A 22143-nucleotide genomic window follows, 5' to 3' on the forward strand; every position below is an offset into this window, starting at 1 on the left:
GAAACTAGTTTTATGTGGGTAAGTCATTCTATTTACTAAATTAATGAAGGACTTTCCAAGCTACGTTCCCCAAAAAAAAAAATAGATGTTGTTATTCATATTTAGCATGAAATTAACTATTTTTCTGAAAAGTCCCTTATTCACGTAGAAGTAGTGTTGTCGTGAACCTAGCTATACCTGTAGCATGCTATTAGCAGTAGCAGGCCTACCACCAACCTTCGCTTTATATACAGCTTTCGTAAGGGATTACGAAAACTTACAAAACACAGAGGATCTCAAAATTCTTCTTACTCTATTTAACAAACATGTTTTATTACATGAACTTTTTTGTTCATTTTATTAGTGTGTAAAAAAATACACTTACTTCCTGGCTCCGTAGCGAAATGCAAGACGGCCGATTGTTTACTCCAGCCAAATCTGAAAAAATAATGTAGGTACCTAAGTATTCACCGATTTAGTACATTTTAATTAATTCATCATCACCAGCCCATTAACGTCCCCACTGCTGGGGCACGGGCCTTCCCTATGGACGGATAGGGAGACCGGGCCTTAAACCATCACGCGGGCCCAGTGCGGATTGGTGGTTATTAACGATTGCTAATGCAGCCGGGACCAACGGCTTAACGTGCCTTCCGAAGCACGGAGAAGCTCGAGATGAAAACTTTTTTTTGTGGTCACCCATCCTATAACCGGCCTTTGCGAAAGTTGCTTAACTTCAACAATCGCAGACCGAGCGCGTTAACCGCTGCGCCACCGAGCTCCTCAACATTTTAATTAATTATAGTAATAATATATAATAATAAGGCCGCCGATTGTGCTTCTCTTGCCATTTTTATAATTGTTTTGAATGTTGTGTTTATATGTGCAATAAAGCGTTTTTGTATTGTATTGTATTTCAAGACGATAATAGTTAATAATAAATTCTACCAACCTGTTCCTTGAAGTGACGATAGCTTCATAAACAGTGGATGGAGTTAGCCCTCTGACGGTGTACCTTGCGCTATGGATTGGTCCTGAAATAAAAAAATATATATCTTGACCAAATAATAAAGAACAATAAGTATTTACCTACAAGGAATAGCACGGTATAGTAGAGTCAATGACGGATTTCACTTCTAATTTACTAGGGCCAAGTGTGATTTTGATGATTTTTCCTTTTTTGGGTATATGTATTATGTATATTTGTTTTTTTAAACATCTTTAAAACAAATTCATGATTAAAAAAAATATTATTTTTTGTAGTCACTGTGGTCGTGCACCACACAAGCTTGCTTCTCCAACGGGGAGTGCCGGGTCGAACCCCGCGCCCCGTTTCCGGATTTGCACCAATGATGCGGCCAAGGATGCAGCTACGACGTTCGGGAATGCAGGAGTGTGGAATAACAACCATCTTACAACAAGAACCAAGATGTTAGTTTATCAAATATCAATACTATATATTCGATATTCTTCGTGATCTAGGAGATTACCATCATTAGCGTCTCCAGGCACGACGATCTTCCTCCACATGTTGACTGGCGGCTCCGTCGTGATCCCGTCAACCTCTGATGTCCTGCCGAAGTATGGACGCAGCCATAGGTTGTATTCTGAAAGATGGAAAATTCTTGTATTGACTTCGCTCAAGGTAAGGTTCAGTACGATCCTAATGAATTGCGAGGAAGCAAGAGAAGTATGTCAGGATCGAAGCAAATGGAATTCCATAGTCTTAAGGACTTTATAAATGGTTCCATTCCAAGCCAAGACTTGTTTTTCATGCTTTTAGTAAATATGAAAAACATATAAGTAGAGGTCATCTCTCTAGAGGTCCCTCTCATCATCTCCCTAGCATTATCCCGGTTTTCACGGAGTCCGCTTACCTAACCTGAAGATTGGACAGGTCCGGTTTTTACCGAAGCGACTTCCTGTCTGACCCAACACACGCAGAGAAAACCAGCCCAGTACAGGTTAGGTCACATTCCGAAAATGCATTTCTCGGGAATGTAGGTCTCCTCACGATATCTTCCTTCATCACTGAGCACGTGATAATCATTGATGACCCAAACATGAATTCGAAAAGAAATTCGACAATCATTGGTTTAGGCCTGTGCTGGATTCGAACCTGCGACCTCAAAGTGAGAGGCAAGCGTTCTATCAACTAGGCTACCACGACTCTAAATCCCATAAAACTATACTCACCAATAATAGTAGAGTAGGAGTCTACTTCCCAAATAAGGGTAAAACTGGTTGATGTTGGTTTGTTCAGCGCAGAATCCACTTTGAATGATGCGGCGTTAGGAACCCCTGAAAATAAATCAATCTTTAAACACTTCATAGAAAAATTTCAAGGAAACCTGGACCGCGGGAGATTACAGGTACCCAGTCTTCTTCTATTGTGGGGGTTGTGAGGTGGATGACCAACCTTAGCAACACTGATGTTAAGCCCAGCCCAGTAGGTAAACTAAGTACATAGAATAAGGAATAATACTACGTATAGAACGGCAACTCTCCGCTCCCCACCAGCGGCTGAGCTAGGTTTACCTCACCCCCTTTCGGTCTTCGTATGGCGTCAGAATTCACACACGTTACACAGATGCGTGTAGGAAAACGTCAATGTGTAGTGTCTGTGTAAAACGAACGTTTTGTGTGAAGTGTCCGAGGTGTGCCAAGTAGCTAGACCACAGATATTAGGATACTTATATCGTATACCTATTGACTTACCTGTAAGTTTGAAGGCAATGTCAGCCATGCCCAGTTTGTTCTGAGCTCTGAAGGTGTAGTTGCCCAGGTCAGACAGACGGACAGAACGGAAGATCAGCTGGTGCAGGTTGTCTTTTACCATCATCACTATCCTGGAAGAACATTCATTACGTCTATGTGCATGGTCTTCTATCGTGAGGGTTTTTCCTCAATCATTTAAACCGAACATAAACTAAGAATAAGCATTAGCTACAAATAATCGAAATAACTTATACCTAGGATAACCTTGGTGTAATGTCTTTAGAGATCATATATCTTCGTGTACTTTTAACGCTCACCATCTGTCCAGCCAAGTAGAAAAATACCATGTATACTCATTATTTTCAATAAAGGAGACCCAATATTTTTCCAAGAAGATTGTTAATCAAATGTGAAATTGACTTACTTGATTTATGTTTTAACTACTTTAAAGATCAATAGAATAAGATATAACTTGATAAACAAATGATACTTACTATTACAGTGATCAAAATCTAATATTTTACTAAGATATAAAGCTATCCAGTGTAAGGCAGTCACATTGTTTAGTAAATAAGAATGTTCTTACAATTTAGTCTTTGGTACACTACGTTCTGGCAGCATGAATCTACACAACTCCATTAGAAATAAGTAAAAAAATATATTTATTCGTACTTTTGTCAAATAAAAGCGAGGAAAGTGAAAAACGTGACGTCAAGAACTTTTAAAAAGCGAACGACGGTTTGTGTGACTAGTGCAATGTCAGACAGTTTTTTACTATGGCAACACTGAAGTGCAAAGTGCAAGTGATTGAACGCTTAAGTGTTTCAGTGGTTAACAAGACTATAATCGTGTTTAAAAAGTGGCAACACCCCAACAGGGTTGCAACTTAAGTGTAGAATTATTGATTAGGGCAGTCCTTTGGGCTCAAAAACTGCGCCAAATTAGTAATTTCTACCCCCTGTAATTTATTCAAATTTTTCCAACTTTTTTATACATATGGGCTAGTGTTGCCATATATAAATTAATGTTGCCACTTTACGTCTATGTATTTAAAAAATATATTTAAAATCGGTGTTTTGTGCGAATTTCGTGAACCGCTTCGATTCGCTATGATCCAAATATATGCAATTTACAATGTCGTTTAAGATCTATGTATTGTGCCATATAATAGTTGTTTGTTTTCATAAGTTTAAAGTAATTCATTTGTATGAAAGTTTCTGTATGTCTTCCATGACTATTCAACTTTTGACTTTTGCAGTTTTCTATTATCTCTGGAATTATCTGAATGTTAAAAATGCAAAAGTTATAAAGAAAATCTTAGAATTTGTCATAATTTCTTTGTCGAATTGTTATATTTGAATTAAATGTTACCTGTTTGGATATCTCACTAATGAGTTGAATTTATGCGAATTTTATTCAATGTACATGACAAATTGTTATACAAAAGTTAACATATCTCCTCAATGTTATATAATGTCGACGTTTATGCTTCTGTAATAACTTCTAGCATAAATTTAAACTTTTTAAACACGTTTAAATTTAGGCAAGAAACTCGATGTACTTTAGAGTACGCTGTTTTCATTTTTATAAATTAGAATTATTTAAAATTACGGGTAGAAAAATTAGATTACGAAATTTTCGATTCTCGTCGAAGTTGTAATATTTTACTGTATTTCATTTCTTTTCTAATTAAGAATAAAACATGTAATGTCACTAAACAACATATTTATTATTAGTGTTAACTATACATATAACATTATATGTTAAACATTTTAAATATATAAATGTTCATGTGGAAATTTACATTTAAATTAATAGTTTCTAAGTATTATTAAATTTAAAGTAATTGTATTTTGTCAAATCGCCCATTTTCGCCCCTACTGTATGGATCTACACTGTCTAGTCTAATCACTGAACAAAACTATATTTTCAATTCATCAATTTTTTACTCATTCAGTTTTAAATAAAAAAAAAACGACCAATTTTTTTGTATATTTATAAAAATAAGAATTCAAATGAAATTTATCTAAAGGTTCTTTCTGTTTGCGAGGTCTATCACAAATCTTCAAAACGCATATAAAAAAAACGATAAAAAACATGGGAGAAGAAAAAATATAAAATCCTCAAAATTTTCATAGGATTTAATAAAAAGGGCTCACTTATGGAAGTTTTCGACGATTTTATATTTTTCGATTGCGATCACGATTTTCTTGAATGTAGACATAGAAAATGTGATTGCGAGCATTAGATGACGGGAACCAAAAGCTGTTAGTTAAGGCCGTAACACACAGACACCAGAATTATCGAGTGACGGACCTCAACATAAGAAAGAACCTTATTTTTTCAGAACAAAATATTACTCCGCGTAATTAATTCATTAATTATTCTTCTAGTTTTTAATTATATAATGTAATAAATGTTAAGTGTTTAACATTAAGGAACTGTATTTTAACTATTTGTTTTTTAACTCTAAAAATCGAAAAGCGATATATCCAATTTATAATATTTTCCGTTTTCCAAAAACTAAACATAAAAAGCTAGAAATATAAAGAGACTTTAAAAATATTTACTGTAGTAATTTTAAATTATATTTTTAAGGTTAAAATTAATACATTGGGAAATATGTAAAAGCAGATAAAATTATAACAAACCAAAAAGTAAATTTGTAAGGCGCCCCAGCGGTGTCAGTTGGTTGTTTAATTAATAAAATTAAATGTATTGAAATATGGAATAAATAATCGTAATAAAAATATTATCGTTGTTTATTAATTGTAGCAATAATATGATGCTTACCCGAGCCGGCTGAAAGACTTAAAAAGAGAAATAAAACATAATTTTTATTTCATTAGCAAAATATAATGTCAATTATTTACATTTTAAACTTATAAATAACTATTAATTATAAAATAGCGCTATAGAAGTAAAGTTAAAAGTAAAGAAGGAACATTATATACTAATTAAATCTTTAACTTATTCATTTTCTGGACGAATTGCGGTGTTATTTAGCTCTGGCAATATATTTTCAACTTTCATTGCTAATGAATCAAATGAATAAACTTACCTATTTACATTATTTTCTGGGGAAAATAATACGTATATATTTTATTCTTTTTAAATGTTAATAATTATTAATTTTCATTGTTTTGCGCGTTGTAGGCACTTACATAATAGTTATTGCCGAACTGGTAAAGTTTTGTTTAAAAAAGTAAAAACTCATTTGTAGGATATAAATTACTGATAAGTAATGTACTTTATTTGAATATTAAACTGAGTTATGGTTGTACGAGACAAAACAAACTAAACTTCCAACGATAAACAAAATGGCGGACAAAGATGGCGTTTCCCGCGCCCCGCTTGAACTTTCCCGCCCAAACACCTGAGCTTGAGTGATGTTGTGTGCCTGTGGCTCGGAGTCCGATTCTGGTTCCTCCAGTAACGGTGTGATTTCTGAGTAGTCTGCTGTGGATGGCCTACGACCCGCTGAGAAGTGAAGAAACTAGTTTTATGTGGGTAAGTCATTCTATTTACTAAATTAATGAAGGACTTTCCAAGCTACGTTCCCCAAAAAAAAAAATAGATGTTGTTATTCATATTTAGCATGAAATTAACTATTTTTCTGAAAAGTCCCTTATTCACGTAGAAGTAGTGTTGTCGTGAACCTAGCTATACCTGTAGCATGCTATTAGCAGTAGCAGGCCTACCACCAACCTTCGCTTTATATACAGCTTTCGTAAGGGATTACGAAAACTTACAAAACACAGAGGATCTCAAAATTCTTCTTACTCTATTTAACAAACATGTTTTATTACATGAACTTTTTTGTTCATTTTATTAGTGTGTAAAAAAATACACTTACTTCCTGGCTCCGTAGCGAAATGCAAGACGGCCGATTGTTTACTCCAGCCAAATCTGAAAAAATAATGTAGGTACCTAAGTATTCACCGATTTAGTACATTTTAATTAATTCATCATCACCAGCCCATTAACGTCCCCACTGCTGGGGCACGGGCCTTCCCTATGGACGGATAGGGAGACCGGGCCTTAAACCATCACGCGGGCCCAGTGCGGATTGGTGGTTATTAACGATTGCTAATGCAGCCGGGACCAACGGCTTAACGTGCCTTCCGAAGCACGGAGAAGCTCGAGATGAAAACTTTTTTTTGTGGTCACCCATCCTATAACCGGCCTTTGCGAAAGTTGCTTAACTTCAACAATCGCAGACCGAGCGCGTTAACCGCTGCGCCACCGAGCTCCTCAACATTTTAATTAATTATAGTAATAATATATAATAATAAGGCCGCCGATTGTGCTTCTCTTGCCATTTTTATAATTGTTTTGAATGTTGTGTTTATATGTGCAATAAAGCGTTTTTGTATTGTATTGTATTTCAAGACGATAATAGTTAATAATAAATTCTACCAACCTGTTCCTTGAAGTGACGATAGCTTCATAAACAGTGGATGGAGTTAGCCCTCTGACGGTGTACCTTGCGCTATGGATTGGTCCTGAAATAAAAAAATATATATCTTGACCAAATAATAAAGAACAATAAGTATTTACCTACAAGGAATAGCACGGTATAGTAGAGTCAATGACGGATTTCACTTCTAATTTACTAGGGCCAAGTGTGATTTTGATGATTTTTCCTTTTTTGGGTATATGTATTATGTATATTTGTTTTTTTAAACATCTTTAAAACAAATTCATGATTAAAAAAAATATTATTTTTTGTAGTCACTGTGGTCGTGCACCACACAAGCTTGCTTCTCCAACGGGGAGTGCCGGGTCGAACCCCGCGCCCCGTTTCCGGATTTGCACCAATGATGCGGCCAAGGATGCAGCTACGACGTTCGGGAATGCAGGAGTGTGGAATAACAACCATCTTACAACAAGAACCAAGATGTTAGTTTATCAAATATCAATACTATATATTCGATATTCTTCGTGATCTAGGAGATTACCATCATTAGCGTCTCCAGGCACGACGATCTTCCTCCACATGTTGACTGGCGGCTCCGTCGTGATCCCGTCAACCTCTGATGTCCTGCCGAAGTATGGACGCAGCCATAGGTTGTATTCTGAAAGATGGAAAATTCTTGTATTGACTTCGCTCAAGGTAAGGTTCAGTACGATCCTAATGAATTGCGAGGAAGCAAGAGAAGTATGTCAGGATCGAAGCAAATGGAATTCCATAGTCTTAAGGACTTTATAAATGGTTCCATTCCAAGCCAAGACTTGTTTTTCATGCTTTTAGTAAATATGAAAAACATATAAGTAGAGGTCATCTCTCTAGAGGTCCCTCTCATCATCTCCCTAGCATTATCCCGGTTTTCACGGAGTCCGCTTACCTAACCTGAAGATTGGACAGGTCCGGTTTTTACCGAAGCGACTTCCTGTCTGACCCAACACACGCAGAGAAAACCAGCCCAGTACAGGTTAGGTCACATTCCGAAAATGCATTTCTCGGGAATGTAGGTCTCCTCACGATATCTTCCTTCATCACTGAGCACGTGATAATCATTGATGACCCAAACATGAATTCGAAAAGAAATTCGACAATCATTGGTTTAGGCCTGTGCTGGATTCGAACCTGCGACCTCAAAGTGAGAGGCAAGCGTTCTATCAACTAGGCTACCACGACTCTAAATCCCATAAAACTATACTCACCAATAATAGTAGAGTAGGAGTCTACTTCCCAAATAAGGGTAAAACTGGTTGATGTTGGTTTGTTCAGCGCAGAATCCACTTTGAATGATGCGGCGTTAGGAACCCCTGAAAATAAATCAATCTTTAAACACTTCATAGAAAAATTTCAAGGAAACCTGGACCGCGGGAGATTACAGGTACCCAGTCTTCTTCTATTGTGGGGGTTGTGAGGTGGATGACCAACCTTAGCAACACTGATGTTAAGCCCAGCCCAGTAGGTAAACTAAGTACATAGAATAAGGAATAATACTACGTATAGAACGGCAACTCTCCGCTCCCCACCAGCGGCTGAGCTAGGTTTACCTCACCCCCTTTCGGTCTTCGTATGGCGTCAGAATTCACACACGTTACACAGATGCGTGTAGGAAAACGTCAATGTGTAGTGTCTGTGTAAAACGAACGTTTTGTGTGAAGTGTCCGAGGTGTGCCAAGTAGCTAGACCACAGATATTAGGATACTTATATCGTATACCTATTGACTTACCTGTAAGTTTGAAGGCAATGTCAGCCATGCCCAGTTTGTTCTGAGCTCTGAAGGTGTAGTTGCCCAGGTCAGACAGACGGACAGAACGGAAGATCAGCTGGTGCAGGTTGTCTTTTACCATCATCACTATCCTGGAAGAACATTCATTACGTCTATGTGCATGGTCTTCTATCGTGAGGGTTTTTCCTCAATCATCGCTTATCGCTATCGACCCACTAGGGTCGAATAATTCTTTCAAATATTTTTCCTCTCAGTGGACGCCCTGAGCCGAGGTTCGCGCCCAACTGGGCACCCTCAGGACTGTTGTCTTAAACGTTGTACCGGGTCAGAGTCTTCAGCGCTCCCCATTTGTCCGGCCAATTAGTTAATGCCATCTGCGGCAATCTATAATAAGTCACGTCAAAAATAATAAAAATATATCGTGAGGGTTGAAATCTACGCAGATATGATGTCCTTCGGACGCCGATAATACTTGCCCAGTAACGTAAAGAATAATACTCCGTATAGAACGGTAACTCTTCGCCCCGCACCAATTCGTATCGGGCGCCGACCTCACCCCCTCTGGGTCTTACTTTAGTCTTAAATGGCCGTAAGACGCTAAGGAGTAAGAGTAAGGAGTCTCGCTCGCACTTACGCGTAGGAATTAGATTTTTGTATGGAGTATCTGGGGTGACTTTCCAATACTTCTATCCTTTTCTGACACTCAGAACCGTAATTTGCTAGAGAGAGAGCGACCTCACGCGGCAGAATCAACGATAGCGTACGGTCGCTCCCTCTCGTTCTGTTTACCTGTCATCATGGGTCTGGACGGGCCTCCCATCCCGGTACCAAGCGGTGCGCGCGGGCGGCACGGCGAACTCGATGCGAGCCTCAAGCGCCGCGCGGAGCCCTATCGCTGTATGCACGAATGTACGCTCAGCTGTCACTACTGGGGCGTCTGAAAAGGTGCCATATTTTTTAACATTCTCATTATAGAGCCCTTGTTGGAACAGATTGGCGGCCTCTGTGGTCCAGTAGCTGAGCGTCACTCACGTTGGCCCGGGGTCACTTTGTGATCCCTAGTTTGGTTAGGACATTACAAGCCGATCACCTGATTGTCCGAAAGTAAGATGATGCGTCGGAAGGCACGTTAAGCCGTTGGTCCCGGTTACTATTTACTGATGTAAGTGAGTAATCACAGTGCAGTAATAATACGATTTTTGTTTAAATAAAAAGTCATTATTGACGAATGTTGGATAGATGTAATATCCCTCTAAGGACCCGTATGTGCGCGCTGAAGGGGGCGCATACTTCATTGCTAGCTGTAAGTCCTGTCCGATTCCGTCTCGTTCCATCCCGTCCCATCCCGTCCTATCCAGTCCTGTCCCGAAGACATAGCCAAGAGCGGATCCCCTATCTCCGTTGAGAATTGGATAAAATTGCAGTGACCACCCATGACCCAACCGCTCAAGGTAGGTCATGATATTCCCCCCCCCCCCTCACCCCCCCTGGATCCGCCCTTGGACACAGCCCATGTACCATGTATAAAGACTCGTAAGTGCGCGCTGACGGAGGCGCCTACTTCATTGTTAGCTGTATGTCCTGTCCGAGTCCTGTCCTGAAGACATGATGATGATGATCTCTCCGACCGATTCCGGCCATGGCGACCATTTCGAGACATTGACGTTTTCCTACACGCGTATCTGTGTGACGTGTATGATGTCTGACGCCACACGATGGGTGGTATTTATAAACGAATCTCAGCTTTGAGACTGCCCTCAAGATCATGTCAATGTGACAGTTCTTATATAAAAACAGGGACTTGAGCATGGTCTTGAGGGCAGTTTCAGCTGAGATTAGTCTATTACCCTAAAGTAAGACATAGCCAAGAGCGGATCCCCTATCTCCGTTGAGAATTGGATAAAATTGCAGTGACCACCCATGACCCAACCGCTCAAGGTGGGTCATGATATTCCCCCCCCCCCACTCCCCCGGATGCGTCCTTGGACACAGCCGACGTACCATGTATAAGGACACGTATGTGCGCGCTGACAGGGGCCCCCACTCCGTTGTTGGCGGTACATTCGTACACGCCGGCCAGCAGGCGGTGTTCAGCCTTGAACCTGATGCGGGAACGGTGCTCCAGTAGAGCCATTGGGTCCCCCTACAAAACATAAAGAGTAATAGAAGCATCAATGATCCAAACATGAATTCAAACTCAAAAAGTCGTATTGAGTGATTTAGAGCCCGTGACGAGCTCGGGCGTAGAGGAGCTCGGTGGCGCAGCGGTAAACGCGCTCGGTCTGCTATTGTTGAAGTTAAGCAACATTCGCAACGGCCGGTCATAGGATGGGTGACCACAAATAAAAAAGTTTTCATCTCGAGCTCCTCCGTGCTTCGAAAGGCACGTTAAGCCGTTGGTCCCGGCTGCATTAGCAGTCGTTAATAACCATCAATCCGCACTGGGCCCGCGTGATGGTTTAAGGACCGATCTCCCTATCCATCCATAGGGAAGGCCCGTGCCCCAGCAGTGGGGACGTTAATGGGCTGATGATGATGAGAGCCCGTGACACTAAGAAAGAAAACAATATTCATTCGACATACATGTTTGTTGTTGCTTGTTGTTTGTTTGTTTGTTTGTTTGTTGTTACTGCGATGTAAGTCACATGTTCTACGAACAGGGCTATCGCGGATTCATGGAGTTTATGAATGAATGAATCAACACTATTGCACGCATAAATACAGAACAGTTACAAGGAAAAACTAAAATTTGGCAAAGCCTTATCGCTAATAGCGATCTCTTCCAGACAGCCTTCGATAGAGGATAAACATACACATATACAACTGCATTGGATGTGGGTTTCCTCACGATGTTTTCCTTCACCGCTGATCACGTGATAATCATTTATGATCCAAACATGAATTTGAAAACAAATTCGACAATCATTGGTTTAGGCCTGTGCTGGATTCGAATCTGCGACCTCAAAGTAAGAGCCACGCTTTCTACCAACTGGGCTACCACGGCTAATATGCGTCGGCGGGGATGTTAACAATCTTGAATAAAAAAACTTTTTTTTTACATTCTTCCTCCAGTCCACGATAGGTGCTGGTGTCCCGGAGACGTCGCAGCCGATGTCCACATACTCTCCCTTCTTCACCTCCAGGAAGCCGTCTTCTGGTATCGTCTTTATAGTTGGGGAGTCTGTGGAGCATCAATAGTACAGTCATGAGCAATATAATGTACCCACTTTAGGACTCTGTCGCACTAACATATTTGATATTTAGTGAGACTTACAGTTCAATTTGTCAAAAAAGTTAATGTGACATGGTACGGTCACGAGCATTAATATTTATGTATATGTCACCGTAAAATTGTAAATAACGTTAGATTATAATCTATCGATTTGATTCTCGCGAGATTGTGAACTGTCGAATAATTATGAATCGTATCATATTGCTTACAATTTAACGTATTATTTTTCGGTAGATTATAATTTATCGAAGTGAAACCGTCAAATTGTGATACGAAACGCACCTCGCGTGCTATACCATAGAGTTACAAAACTATTAGAGTGAGCATAATGTTAATTTGGGATTCTCTTAAAATGCATAAATGTTTTTGTCATAATTTTAATTATCATAATCCTTTTTGCATAACGTTTTTTAGCATAATAGTTTTACTTTCCCATAATAACATCTAGGAATACTGGTTTGTTAGGTATAACTTATTTTTGTTTTTATTATTTTTATTATTTTAACTAGTGAGTCGATAGCGATAAACGCTGATTGAGGGAAATCGTCGACCACGCCGGCGGGGTCGGTATCGGGTGGTGTCGCGAGCTGATTGGCTGCCTCTATGGCTAGAGTAACATCTCCATGGAAAAAATAAACTAAAAAGAAACTTTTTTATTTATTTAATGATTTATATCTACACGGCTAAAGATACTTACATTGAACTTCAATAGAATGTGTTTGTCTTATGGGTCCCCAAGGTTCTGGACGGATTACCTGCAAAAATAAAAAAAATACTAATTCTTCTTCTTCTATCGTGTGGGTTGTAAGGTGAATTACCATCCTCATCAACCCTGGTGTCAGGGTTACTATTGAGCCGCCAAAGGCCCCTGACATGGCTCATGTAACGACTACTTACTTACATCAGTAAGTAGTAACCGGGACCAACGGCTTAACGTGCCTTCCGAAGCACGGATCATCTTTCTTTTTGGACAATCAGGTGATCAATTAAGATTGGTATTGGATTGGTGGTGACTAATTAAGTACTATTTAGTTCCTTTTTTATATAAGTAGCATATTGCATCGTACCGCCGAACCCAGATCAACCCAGATCACTACTCCGATAGTCAGAGGTGCATCCATCGCAAGATGAACTAAGTACCCACACCTCACCGAGCTTTCTGTTAGACCAACGTGATCGGTGGTGAGCCGTATCGCCGTCTATAATGGTCGAGCCAATTGTGTTAGTGAAAACTGCACTTAAGATAAATTAATGACTCATTGGTGCAAGTTCGGTACCGGGGTTCCAATCCGCGCTCCCCGTTCGAGAAGCAAGCCGGTGAACTTTTTTTTTTGACGTGACTTATTGTAGATTTGCCGCAGATGGCATTAACTACTTGGCCGGACTAATGGCGGGAGCGCTGAAGGCTCTCACCCGGAGCCGGTGAACCACAGGACTACAGTGACTATACAGGGGAAGAAGCAGCGAAATAAGACTCCTGAACTACTCTGCCCCCCACTAACACCCTGTACGGTCACGAGCATTAATATGTATACACTTTGCTACCATGTCACATTAACTTTTTTGACAAATTTAACTGTAAGTCTCACTAAATGTCAAATATGTTAGTGCGACAGAGTCCTAAAGTGGGTACATTATATTGCTCATGACTGTACAATACGTATAATACGTATATACATACGTATATATTCAGAGTGCTAGAGACACTGCATCGAATACTGAGGGGGAGGATTCAGCTCATGATTCTGAGTTGATATCAAGTGGAATTTTCCGTCGCTAAAAGTACTTATAAACCTAAAAATAATTAAAACAACACTAACATTTTCATGAGTTTTGCGGCGGAAAATTCTACTCTGAATCATCCCCCTCAGTATTCGGCACGGTGTTACAAACATAAACAGCCTATACACGTCCCACTGCCGAGCACAGGCCTCCCCTCAATCAACCGGAGGGGGTATGGAGCATACTCCACCACGCTGCTCCACTGCGGGTTGGTGGAGGTGTTCTTATGGCTAATAGCCGGGACCAACGGCTTAACGTGCCCTCCGAAGCACGGAATCATCTTACTTTTTCGGACAACCAGGTGATTCAAGCCTGAAAAGTCCTTACCAAACAAAGGACAGTCTCAACCCGGTGGTGTTACTAACACCATGTACTTACGTATATGTATTTCCTGTTCATTTATGATCAAGTAACTTCAGGGTGGTCCCGTCAATTAATTAAGTCGTCCTTACTTAATTACTGCTTCCTCTCGTTCTGAATACAGTGATGACGATTGTCAAGAGACAAGGGGGTAAATTAGTTATAAATACATACATATTGGTGCTAATTCCTGTAAACACCATCTAATTTTATTTTAGGTTATATATCTTTCGCCAAAAAGGAAAGGGACGGGTAATCGACAAGCATAAAATTTATGGAACACGTCAATTTTAAGCACAAAACTAAAACAACAGTCTAAAAATTCCATAGGCCAATAACCCACCAGAATTATGTTGACAGGATACGTCAAACGGTTTGCATACCAGCGAGATACCTTTTTGATTCGCCCGGCTTATTCATTCATTTACTCATTCTTCCTAATATTAAGAGCTGTCAATCATTCGTCCCTTTCCTTTTCGGAGGATAAGAAAATGACAGGTATAACTTAAAAGTAAAAGTATAGGTGTCTGCAGGAATCGGGGCCAATATAGATCTTTTTTATCTTTGTTTTTAGGTATAAGTACACCATGACCCTTGTAAACCCGAGAGTTGCCGTTCTATACATAGTATTATTCCTTATTCTATACCTTAGCTATTTATTATATTACGTTTTGAATAATTATAATTATGGGGAACGTATTTTTTGGGGAACGTAACCTGGAAAGACCCTTATTTCACTACGATCCTAAAATGCCACTTTCGCTTCTTTCACTCACATCAAAGACTTCATGCAATACCCTCTTCACCATAAGAGCACACGGGGCCCGTGCCCAGGGCCCCCATTCTCGGGGGGCCCCGAAGGATCCACAATTTCTCTCACACATTTATTCTCAAAACATTTTTGTCGGGCACATTACACTTTTTTCACAAATCAGGAATCTTATCAGAAGGTTAGATTTACAAGGCATATCATATACCTACTACGCCTATTATCGATGACTGCGACTTTTCCAAAAAACAAAAACCTATGCTGTATTTGATTACCTATAAATGGGTTCATAGGTACTTAGTAAAAAATGAAGTGATTTCTTTTTTTTACTATCCAATTCGCTTTCTTTACTTTCAAAAAGGGCCTCAAATTCTTATGTGCCCAAGGGCCCCAGCCTAAAACGGCGCTGACTTCATGCATACATACGCCTGTAGAGAGTAACTATTCTCTCGAAGAAAGAATTTTCTAACAATAAAATATATTTCTTTGTAAAATCTTTTGAAGTTTCTTATAGCAATTAATCTACACGTTTACGAGTATACAGTACATAATACGAACAAAAGGCCTCGGGTGCCTCAAAAGAGTTGAAATAAATTGATTAATTGCATAATTGGGGCTTGGAATACCAGCACTGACCTATAGCTAGTGTTGGGAAAAGTTGTTCGATGAATCAGAATCATTTTATTCAACGTAGTTATCATGGATAAACTTGTTGAATGTTAATTTAACATTTTTGAATCTACGTACGTCATTTCACAAGGTGTTATGCCTGAGGAGAAGAAACGACAAGAAACTGCAACAGCAACACATCTTTTAAATTAATTAAGGTAAACAGGACAAGTTATTTAATAACTAAAGGCACACATTTAAAGCAGGAATTTTTATCATTTAGGTAATCATTCATGTTATAATGATTACCTAAATGATAAAAATGCCTGTGCCGAGGTTTTTCCTGCAGCTTCTTTACCCTGCTATACAGGTTGCGAGAAGCTGCAGTAGTTTTAGGCGGAAGAGACGTTCGTTATGTAAAAAATGACGATTCAAAGTGTAACTATGTTACCTACTGAATATAGATATTTTTGAATATATAATAAGCCTAACGTAAGCATAAAGTAAGCTTCACGTGAGCTTTAAATTTATTTTCTGACAAATTCAAAATATTATCTAGTATTTTATGAAAATAAGATGTTACTAAAAATTCAAATATTTTTAATTAACTTAAACGCACGCCTTAAATTTAAACTACTAAGTGACAGCTCTTTGCGGTGTGAGTAAGTGAAGAACTTTATTGTAATGAAGGACTTTATAGGCCACGTTCCCAAAAAAATAATTCAGATGGCGCTGTAAAACCAAGCTTAGGTTAAACGAAAGCTTCTAATTATACGGATAATAATAATAAATAAATAATAGAATGTTTTTATTAAAGGTAAAAACCCAATGATTACAAAGTTAATAATAATATAATAACACATTGCATCTTTTATTTAGGTACTTTATTTTTGGGTAATTAATGATGAGCCTTATTATATTACACCTAGGCACCCATTATTATTCTTATCTTCTTCATATCGTGTGGGTTGTGAGGCGGCTCAGTAATAACCCTGGTGTCAGGGTTATTACTGAGCCGCCAAAGGGCCCTGACATGGCTCATGTAACGACTACATACTTAGATCAGTAAGCCTTCAGAAGCACGGATCAACTTACTTTCGGACAATCAGCTGATCAGCCTGTAATGTCCTAACCAAACTAGGGATCACAGAGTGATTTTTTGTGATATGTCCCCACCGGGCTTCGAACCCGGGGCCTCCGGTCCGACGAACGCTCAACCACTGGACCACGGAGGCCGCCTTTATTCTGATCAACATAAAGAGAAGCTACATAATTCATATCTGATCCAAATTAAGCAACAATTATGTTTATATTATGCCTCTATCATTAGGTACGTTATATTTTTGAATACCCGAGCAATGATAAAATAGGTAATGCTCACGTTAAAAGTATAAAGAGCCATCTTTTTGGGGGGGGGGGGGGGCGTGGCCTGGACGTCCCTCATTGGCCGATTCACACATAAAGAGTTTTAGTCGATTCCCACCGCGCTCCGAAACGAATAAAAACCCGCACATTTCGAGCAACTCACATCACTATAACAGAAATGTGATAATTACATGTTAGTTAAGATCGAAGGATCACTCCGCTCTTTAATTAATTGATGTCTGGCTTCAAACGTTGTCTGTAGATACAATTGTTACTTGCTTTTTGATAGTTTCGCAATTCAACTGTTGAACAATCAACTTTTCAAGACAGATAAACGGGTCAGCCTATTTCTAGTAGAAATCTTTTCCAGCAGACCGGGAAAGAGATAAACTTAAAACGTACATCACTATCAAGGTAAAAAAATATTTATTTATTTATTTATCTAATAATTACAACTACAAGTTACCATACAGGCATATGCCCAAGGCGGTAACTTAGACACATAATATAAACTCAAATTATTACTTCAATATTTACAGTATTATACTACTGTTTGTGTACCTCATCATCCCGCTAGCATTATGCCGTTTTTTCACAGGGTCCGCTTACCTAACCTGAAGATTTGACAGCTCGACCAACCCGCAAAAGGAAAACCAGTCCAATACAGGTTAGGTCACATAACTCCGAAAAATGCATTTCTCGGGTTTCCTCGCGATGCTTTCCTTCACCGCTGAGCAAATGATAATCATTTATGATCCAAACATGAATTCGAAAACAAATTCGACAGCCATTAGTTTAGGCCCGTGCTGAATTCGAATCTGCGACCTCAAAGTGAGAGACAAGCGTTCTACCAACTGGGCTATCACGGCTCATATTATTGTTTACGTACCTGTTTAATAAAATTAGTTAATAAATCAATCAAACAATCTTGTCGAATGTGGAGGAAGCAAGAGAAGTGTCTCAGGATGGAAGCCAATGGAATTCCAGTCTCTTGTTACCCCAGTGGGAAATAGGCGGGAGTTAATGTACTTAAATCAGATTTTTGTATGGAGTGCCCGGAGAGTGTTTGTGTTTTTATTCGCGTGTTGGGAAGGCGCTTGAGGGACCGCGGTAGTGACCCCCGCGCCAGCTCTTTCCTGGTTCAACAGGTTTCCTTAGCAATAGTGCGCGGTAACGCGACCAGTATAATGGGCACCTTTGAACCAGGTACGAGAGGGGGCGGTATTTTAGACTGACCTGCAGTGTTTGTGCAATAATTTGAAATGTTTTCATTAAGTTCAATCTATCGTGTCGAGTTATAATGTACCCTTTTTAACGGTTTCCCAAGATACAGGCTCCGCCTAATTTGGGAACCTCTATTCATTTGGATATATTTTTAATATAAGTACCCATCCTAATTTATGTGCTTACTTTATAATGCGTGTGCGCCTTACCTCGCAAGTATAATCAGCCGTGTCTTCAGCTTTCAGCAAGTCAACTTGTAAACTATAATTAGCGTGCATCCGTGTCCGCGGGGGGAGGAGGTGGTTGGGGTCCGCACTGTCGCCGAGTAGCTGGTTGTCTTTGTACCAGCGCACGCGCAGCTTCGCTTCTGCAAAAACAAACAATCATCAAACAAAATAAACTTTTTTTTGTCAATTATATGCAACGGTGTGGTTCGTCATATCTCGTTTCAAAAGTTCAAATTCGTTGTGACTCTCTGCCCAACAAAGTAGGAGTTACAGGCGTGAATTTGAAGACATGGAATGAAAAATTTCTAGGTATAAGTTAGCAACTGTTATTATTATAAAATCTAGTCTAGAATTTGACTGTCCCAATAAGCTAGTTTCCAACTAGTCTAGTCTAGTCCAACTACTTTTTACTAAACGTCAAAACACGAAATGACTAGGGAACTTGTATGAAAAAGCACACAGTGACGTCATAGAAAAACGTGATAAAATGTCGGACTTATTATTACGTTTTTCTTGATTAACCCTTTCATGGACAGAGACCATGGGTCATTGATGGTTCATGATAGATAGAATGAGAGTATGACAACTTTGAATCGGAACGTCATTAGACGTTCTGTCCTTGAAAGTGTTAAAATTCATTTATAAAGTAATAGAATAAATAAATTGATATGTGCCTAAGAGTGTTGGGTGTGCATGTTATGTACAGTCATGAGCAATATAATGTACTTACCCACTTTAGGACTCTGTCGCACTAACATATTTGACATTTAGTGAGACTTACAGTTCCATTTGTCAAAAAAGTTAATGTGACATGGTACCAAAGTGTATACATATTAATGCTCGTGACCGTACTTAAGTATAGTATATAGGTCCTTTCAAAGCCGGCATTGTCAAGATTGGGGCCCTATTGGTGTCACCAGTCACAATTGGTGTACAAAGATCTAAATCTGACCTCTTCCTGTGCCTAACAAGCGGCGACATGGACATCAGATAGAATAGATGTGACAACAATGTGTTTTTATTGGGTTTATGTGTATTGTGTATGATAATCCTTTGTGCCATATATTCTGCATTTATAGCAGTAAAGGAATTATGACAGCATGTATTTTGCAAATAACAGCCTCCGTGGTTTACTGGTTAGAGCGTTAGGCTCACGAACTGGAGGTACGGGTTCGATTCCCGATGGGGACTTTGTCGAAATCACTTTGTGAGACTGTCCTTTGTTTGGTAAGGACTTTTCAGGCTTGAATCACCTGATTGTCCGAAAAGTAAGATGATTCCGTGCTTCGGAGGGCACGTTAAGCCGTTGGTCCTTCGTTGGGTGCAAATTGTCTTTTATTACTTATGGCCCTGGCCACCCCATCAAGGATTACACGCGTGAGTTTACGTATGTGTCGCTTCTATTCTCTCTAACTCACTGTATATTCGATATAATCTTCCCTGTGTGAATAAATGCATTTTTCACAGGACGTGTGTAACACAAAAGTGCAGGGCTTTTGTGTCTGTTTGTTGGTTTACTGATGTATAATTACTTATTGTTATTAATAAGGGATTTTATAGGCTATGTTCCTCAAAAAAAAATATAATAAGACTTATTTATTAATATTTAATACTGGGGGGTTAAAATAGCCACATCGAAGCAATTCATCTAAGAAAGCAATAAGCAGGAATCGAGCATAATTTCTTACTGCCAATCACAGATCATAATACTAACGTCTGTCAATCTACTGCCAATATAATAATTCGAAGATATTCATTTTTGATCTACTTAACTTTTATTTCTAGATTAGCATTTTATATAATTTATCTTTGGCTCGGTCTAGTCATTTACTTACCTACTGTTGGCTGTTTATGTAATAAACCTTTGCCTAGTTATTTTATAAGTAGTTTGACGTGTGTCAATCTATGGCACGTTTTTCATAGTCGTGGTCCTTGTCGTGGCCCGAGTTGTTGTGGAACCATATTTTCTAAGATTTATATCAATAAAAGGTCATATTATTTAAAGTACTTAAGTAAATGCTTTTATTCTAACACCTACTATGATCTTGACTACTTTATAACATTAAAAAGTATTTCTATTTCTAAATTCTAACAACCCACACAGTATTTTGTGTGTTTGCCAGACCATACAAGGGCCTATAATTTGAAAAGTACATGATAAAACTAATTTTCTATTATTGTTCCCAAGCAACAGCTCATTCTAAAGTGTAGTAAATTAGTTGTGAAACTGTTTGAACCTTCTTCTTCTTTGGATAAGGCTGTGTACAAATTGTAAACAATCCATACTTAATATTATAAAATTAAATGCGAAAGCGAGTGAGTGAGTGTGTGTGTGGGGTGTGTGAGTGAGTGTGATATATGTGTCTTATATGTGTCTGTTTGTTTGTCCGTCATTCACGGCAAAACTGAGCGCCGAATTGACGTGATTTTTTAAGTGAAGGCAGCTGATGGGATGAAGAATGACATAAGCTGCTTTTTGTCTCTTTCCAACCCCCCACCTGTTTAAAATGGGGGGTGGAAGTTTGTGCTAAAAATTGGTATGCGGACTATTTGTAACTCACAAAAAACGTGCATCATTTATATTTTGGAAATCTGCCCCCAAACCCTTCGAAGAGGGGGTGAAATTTTGTATGGGATTTGTCGCAGTTTTCAAGGTAGGAAGCTAAAAATTGGTACACAGACATATTCTTCCCTTCTATCGTATGTTCTATCTTGTCTTCTAGTGTCAGGGTTACTATAGAGCCGCCAAAGGCCCCTGACATTACTCATGTAACGACTACAGACGTACAGACATATCAATGTTGTTTTTTATGATCTTATACATTTTCACCGTCGGTGAGGTGTGGGTACTAAGTTCATCTTGCGGTGGATGTACCTCTGACTACCCCATTGGGTTATAGTCGTGAGCTTATATAATGTGTGTGTACATGACTACAACTGAAATACGAAATAAGTAATATACGAATTCAAAAGTAATTTTATTCAGTAGGTAACATAGTTACACTTAGAATCACGTGAAGCTTACTTTATGTAAAAAAAGCTTATTATAAGATTAATGATTACCTAAATGATAAAAATGTCTGGTATTGAATGTGTTCCTCTAGTTATTAAATAACTTGTAATGTACCCTCATTGATTAAAAAGATGTGTTGCTGTTGCAGTTTCTTGTCATTTCTTCTCCTCAGCCATAACACCTTGCGAAATGACGTAAATTCAAAAATGTTACATTAACCTTCAACAAGTTTATCCATGATAATTACGTTGAATAAATGATTCTGATTTCTGAATCGTCAATTTTTACGTAACGAACGTCTCATCCGCCTAAAACGACTGCAGCTTCTCACAACCTGTATCTATAGCTGGGGAAAAGAAGCTGCAATAAAACCCTCGGCACAGACCCCTAGACGCCAGACAAAAATGTTATAAGATGTTAATCCCTTCAACAGGCACGCAGTACTCATTTTTACGTGACGTATTGAAGATTTGCCTCCGTTGGCATTGACTTGGCCGGAACACAGTGTGAATACATCTTTATAAAAGTAAGTATAATGATTAAGTTATAAAAAGTTGTGGGAGTAAAAACAAGACATCAATAATAATTTGTTTATTTTACTCTAAGTAAGTGTAACGTAACGCACCTTCCTATTATGACTCATTTTAGAGATCCGTAAAAAAGGGTAAATCCCATA

The 22143-nt window shown here is 38.9% G+C and overlaps 1 protein-coding gene across 8 annotated transcripts in view; it reads right to left on the reverse strand.

Moving 5' to 3' along the window:
* Positions 1–22143, reverse strand: part of LOC126378110 (neurotrimin) — a 28408-nt gene that overhangs the window by 1314 nt on the left and 4951 nt on the right. Inside the window, exons 3-13 of one of the 8 annotated variants that reach the window (XR_007568034.1) lie at positions 18437–18594; positions 12816–12873; positions 11946–12067; positions 10888–11029; positions 9676–9823; positions 8887–9017; positions 8365–8469; positions 7659–7775; positions 7121–7202; positions 6554–6606; positions 5166–6177 (exon numbers count right to left, since the gene is read on the reverse strand). Coding sequence is in view for 7 of the 8 variants with exons in the window: in XM_050026283.1 (XP_049882240.1) it covers positions 5960–6177; positions 6554–6606; positions 7121–7202; positions 7659–7775; positions 8365–8469; positions 8887–9017; positions 9676–9823; positions 10888–11029; positions 11946–12067; positions 12816–12873; positions 18437–18594 (1334 nt within the window). In the remaining variant the exon portion in view is untranslated. Of the gene's footprint in view, positions 1–364; positions 418–931; positions 1014–1469; positions 1587–2175; positions 2281–2697; positions 2829–4875; positions 6178–6553; positions 6607–7120; positions 7203–7658; positions 7776–8364; positions 8470–8886; positions 9018–9675; positions 9824–10887; positions 11030–11945; positions 12068–12815; positions 12874–18436; positions 18595–22143 lie in introns of those variants that run through there. The other 7 variants (XM_050026283.1, XM_050026286.1, XM_050026288.1 and 4 more) reach the window with 7 other exon arrangements.

This window comes from Pectinophora gossypiella, chromosome 25 (genome assembly GCF_024362695.1).
Source record: "Pectinophora gossypiella chromosome 25, ilPecGoss1.1, whole genome shotgun sequence".
NCBI lineage: Eukaryota > Metazoa > Arthropoda > Insecta > Lepidoptera > Gelechiidae > Pectinophora > Pectinophora gossypiella.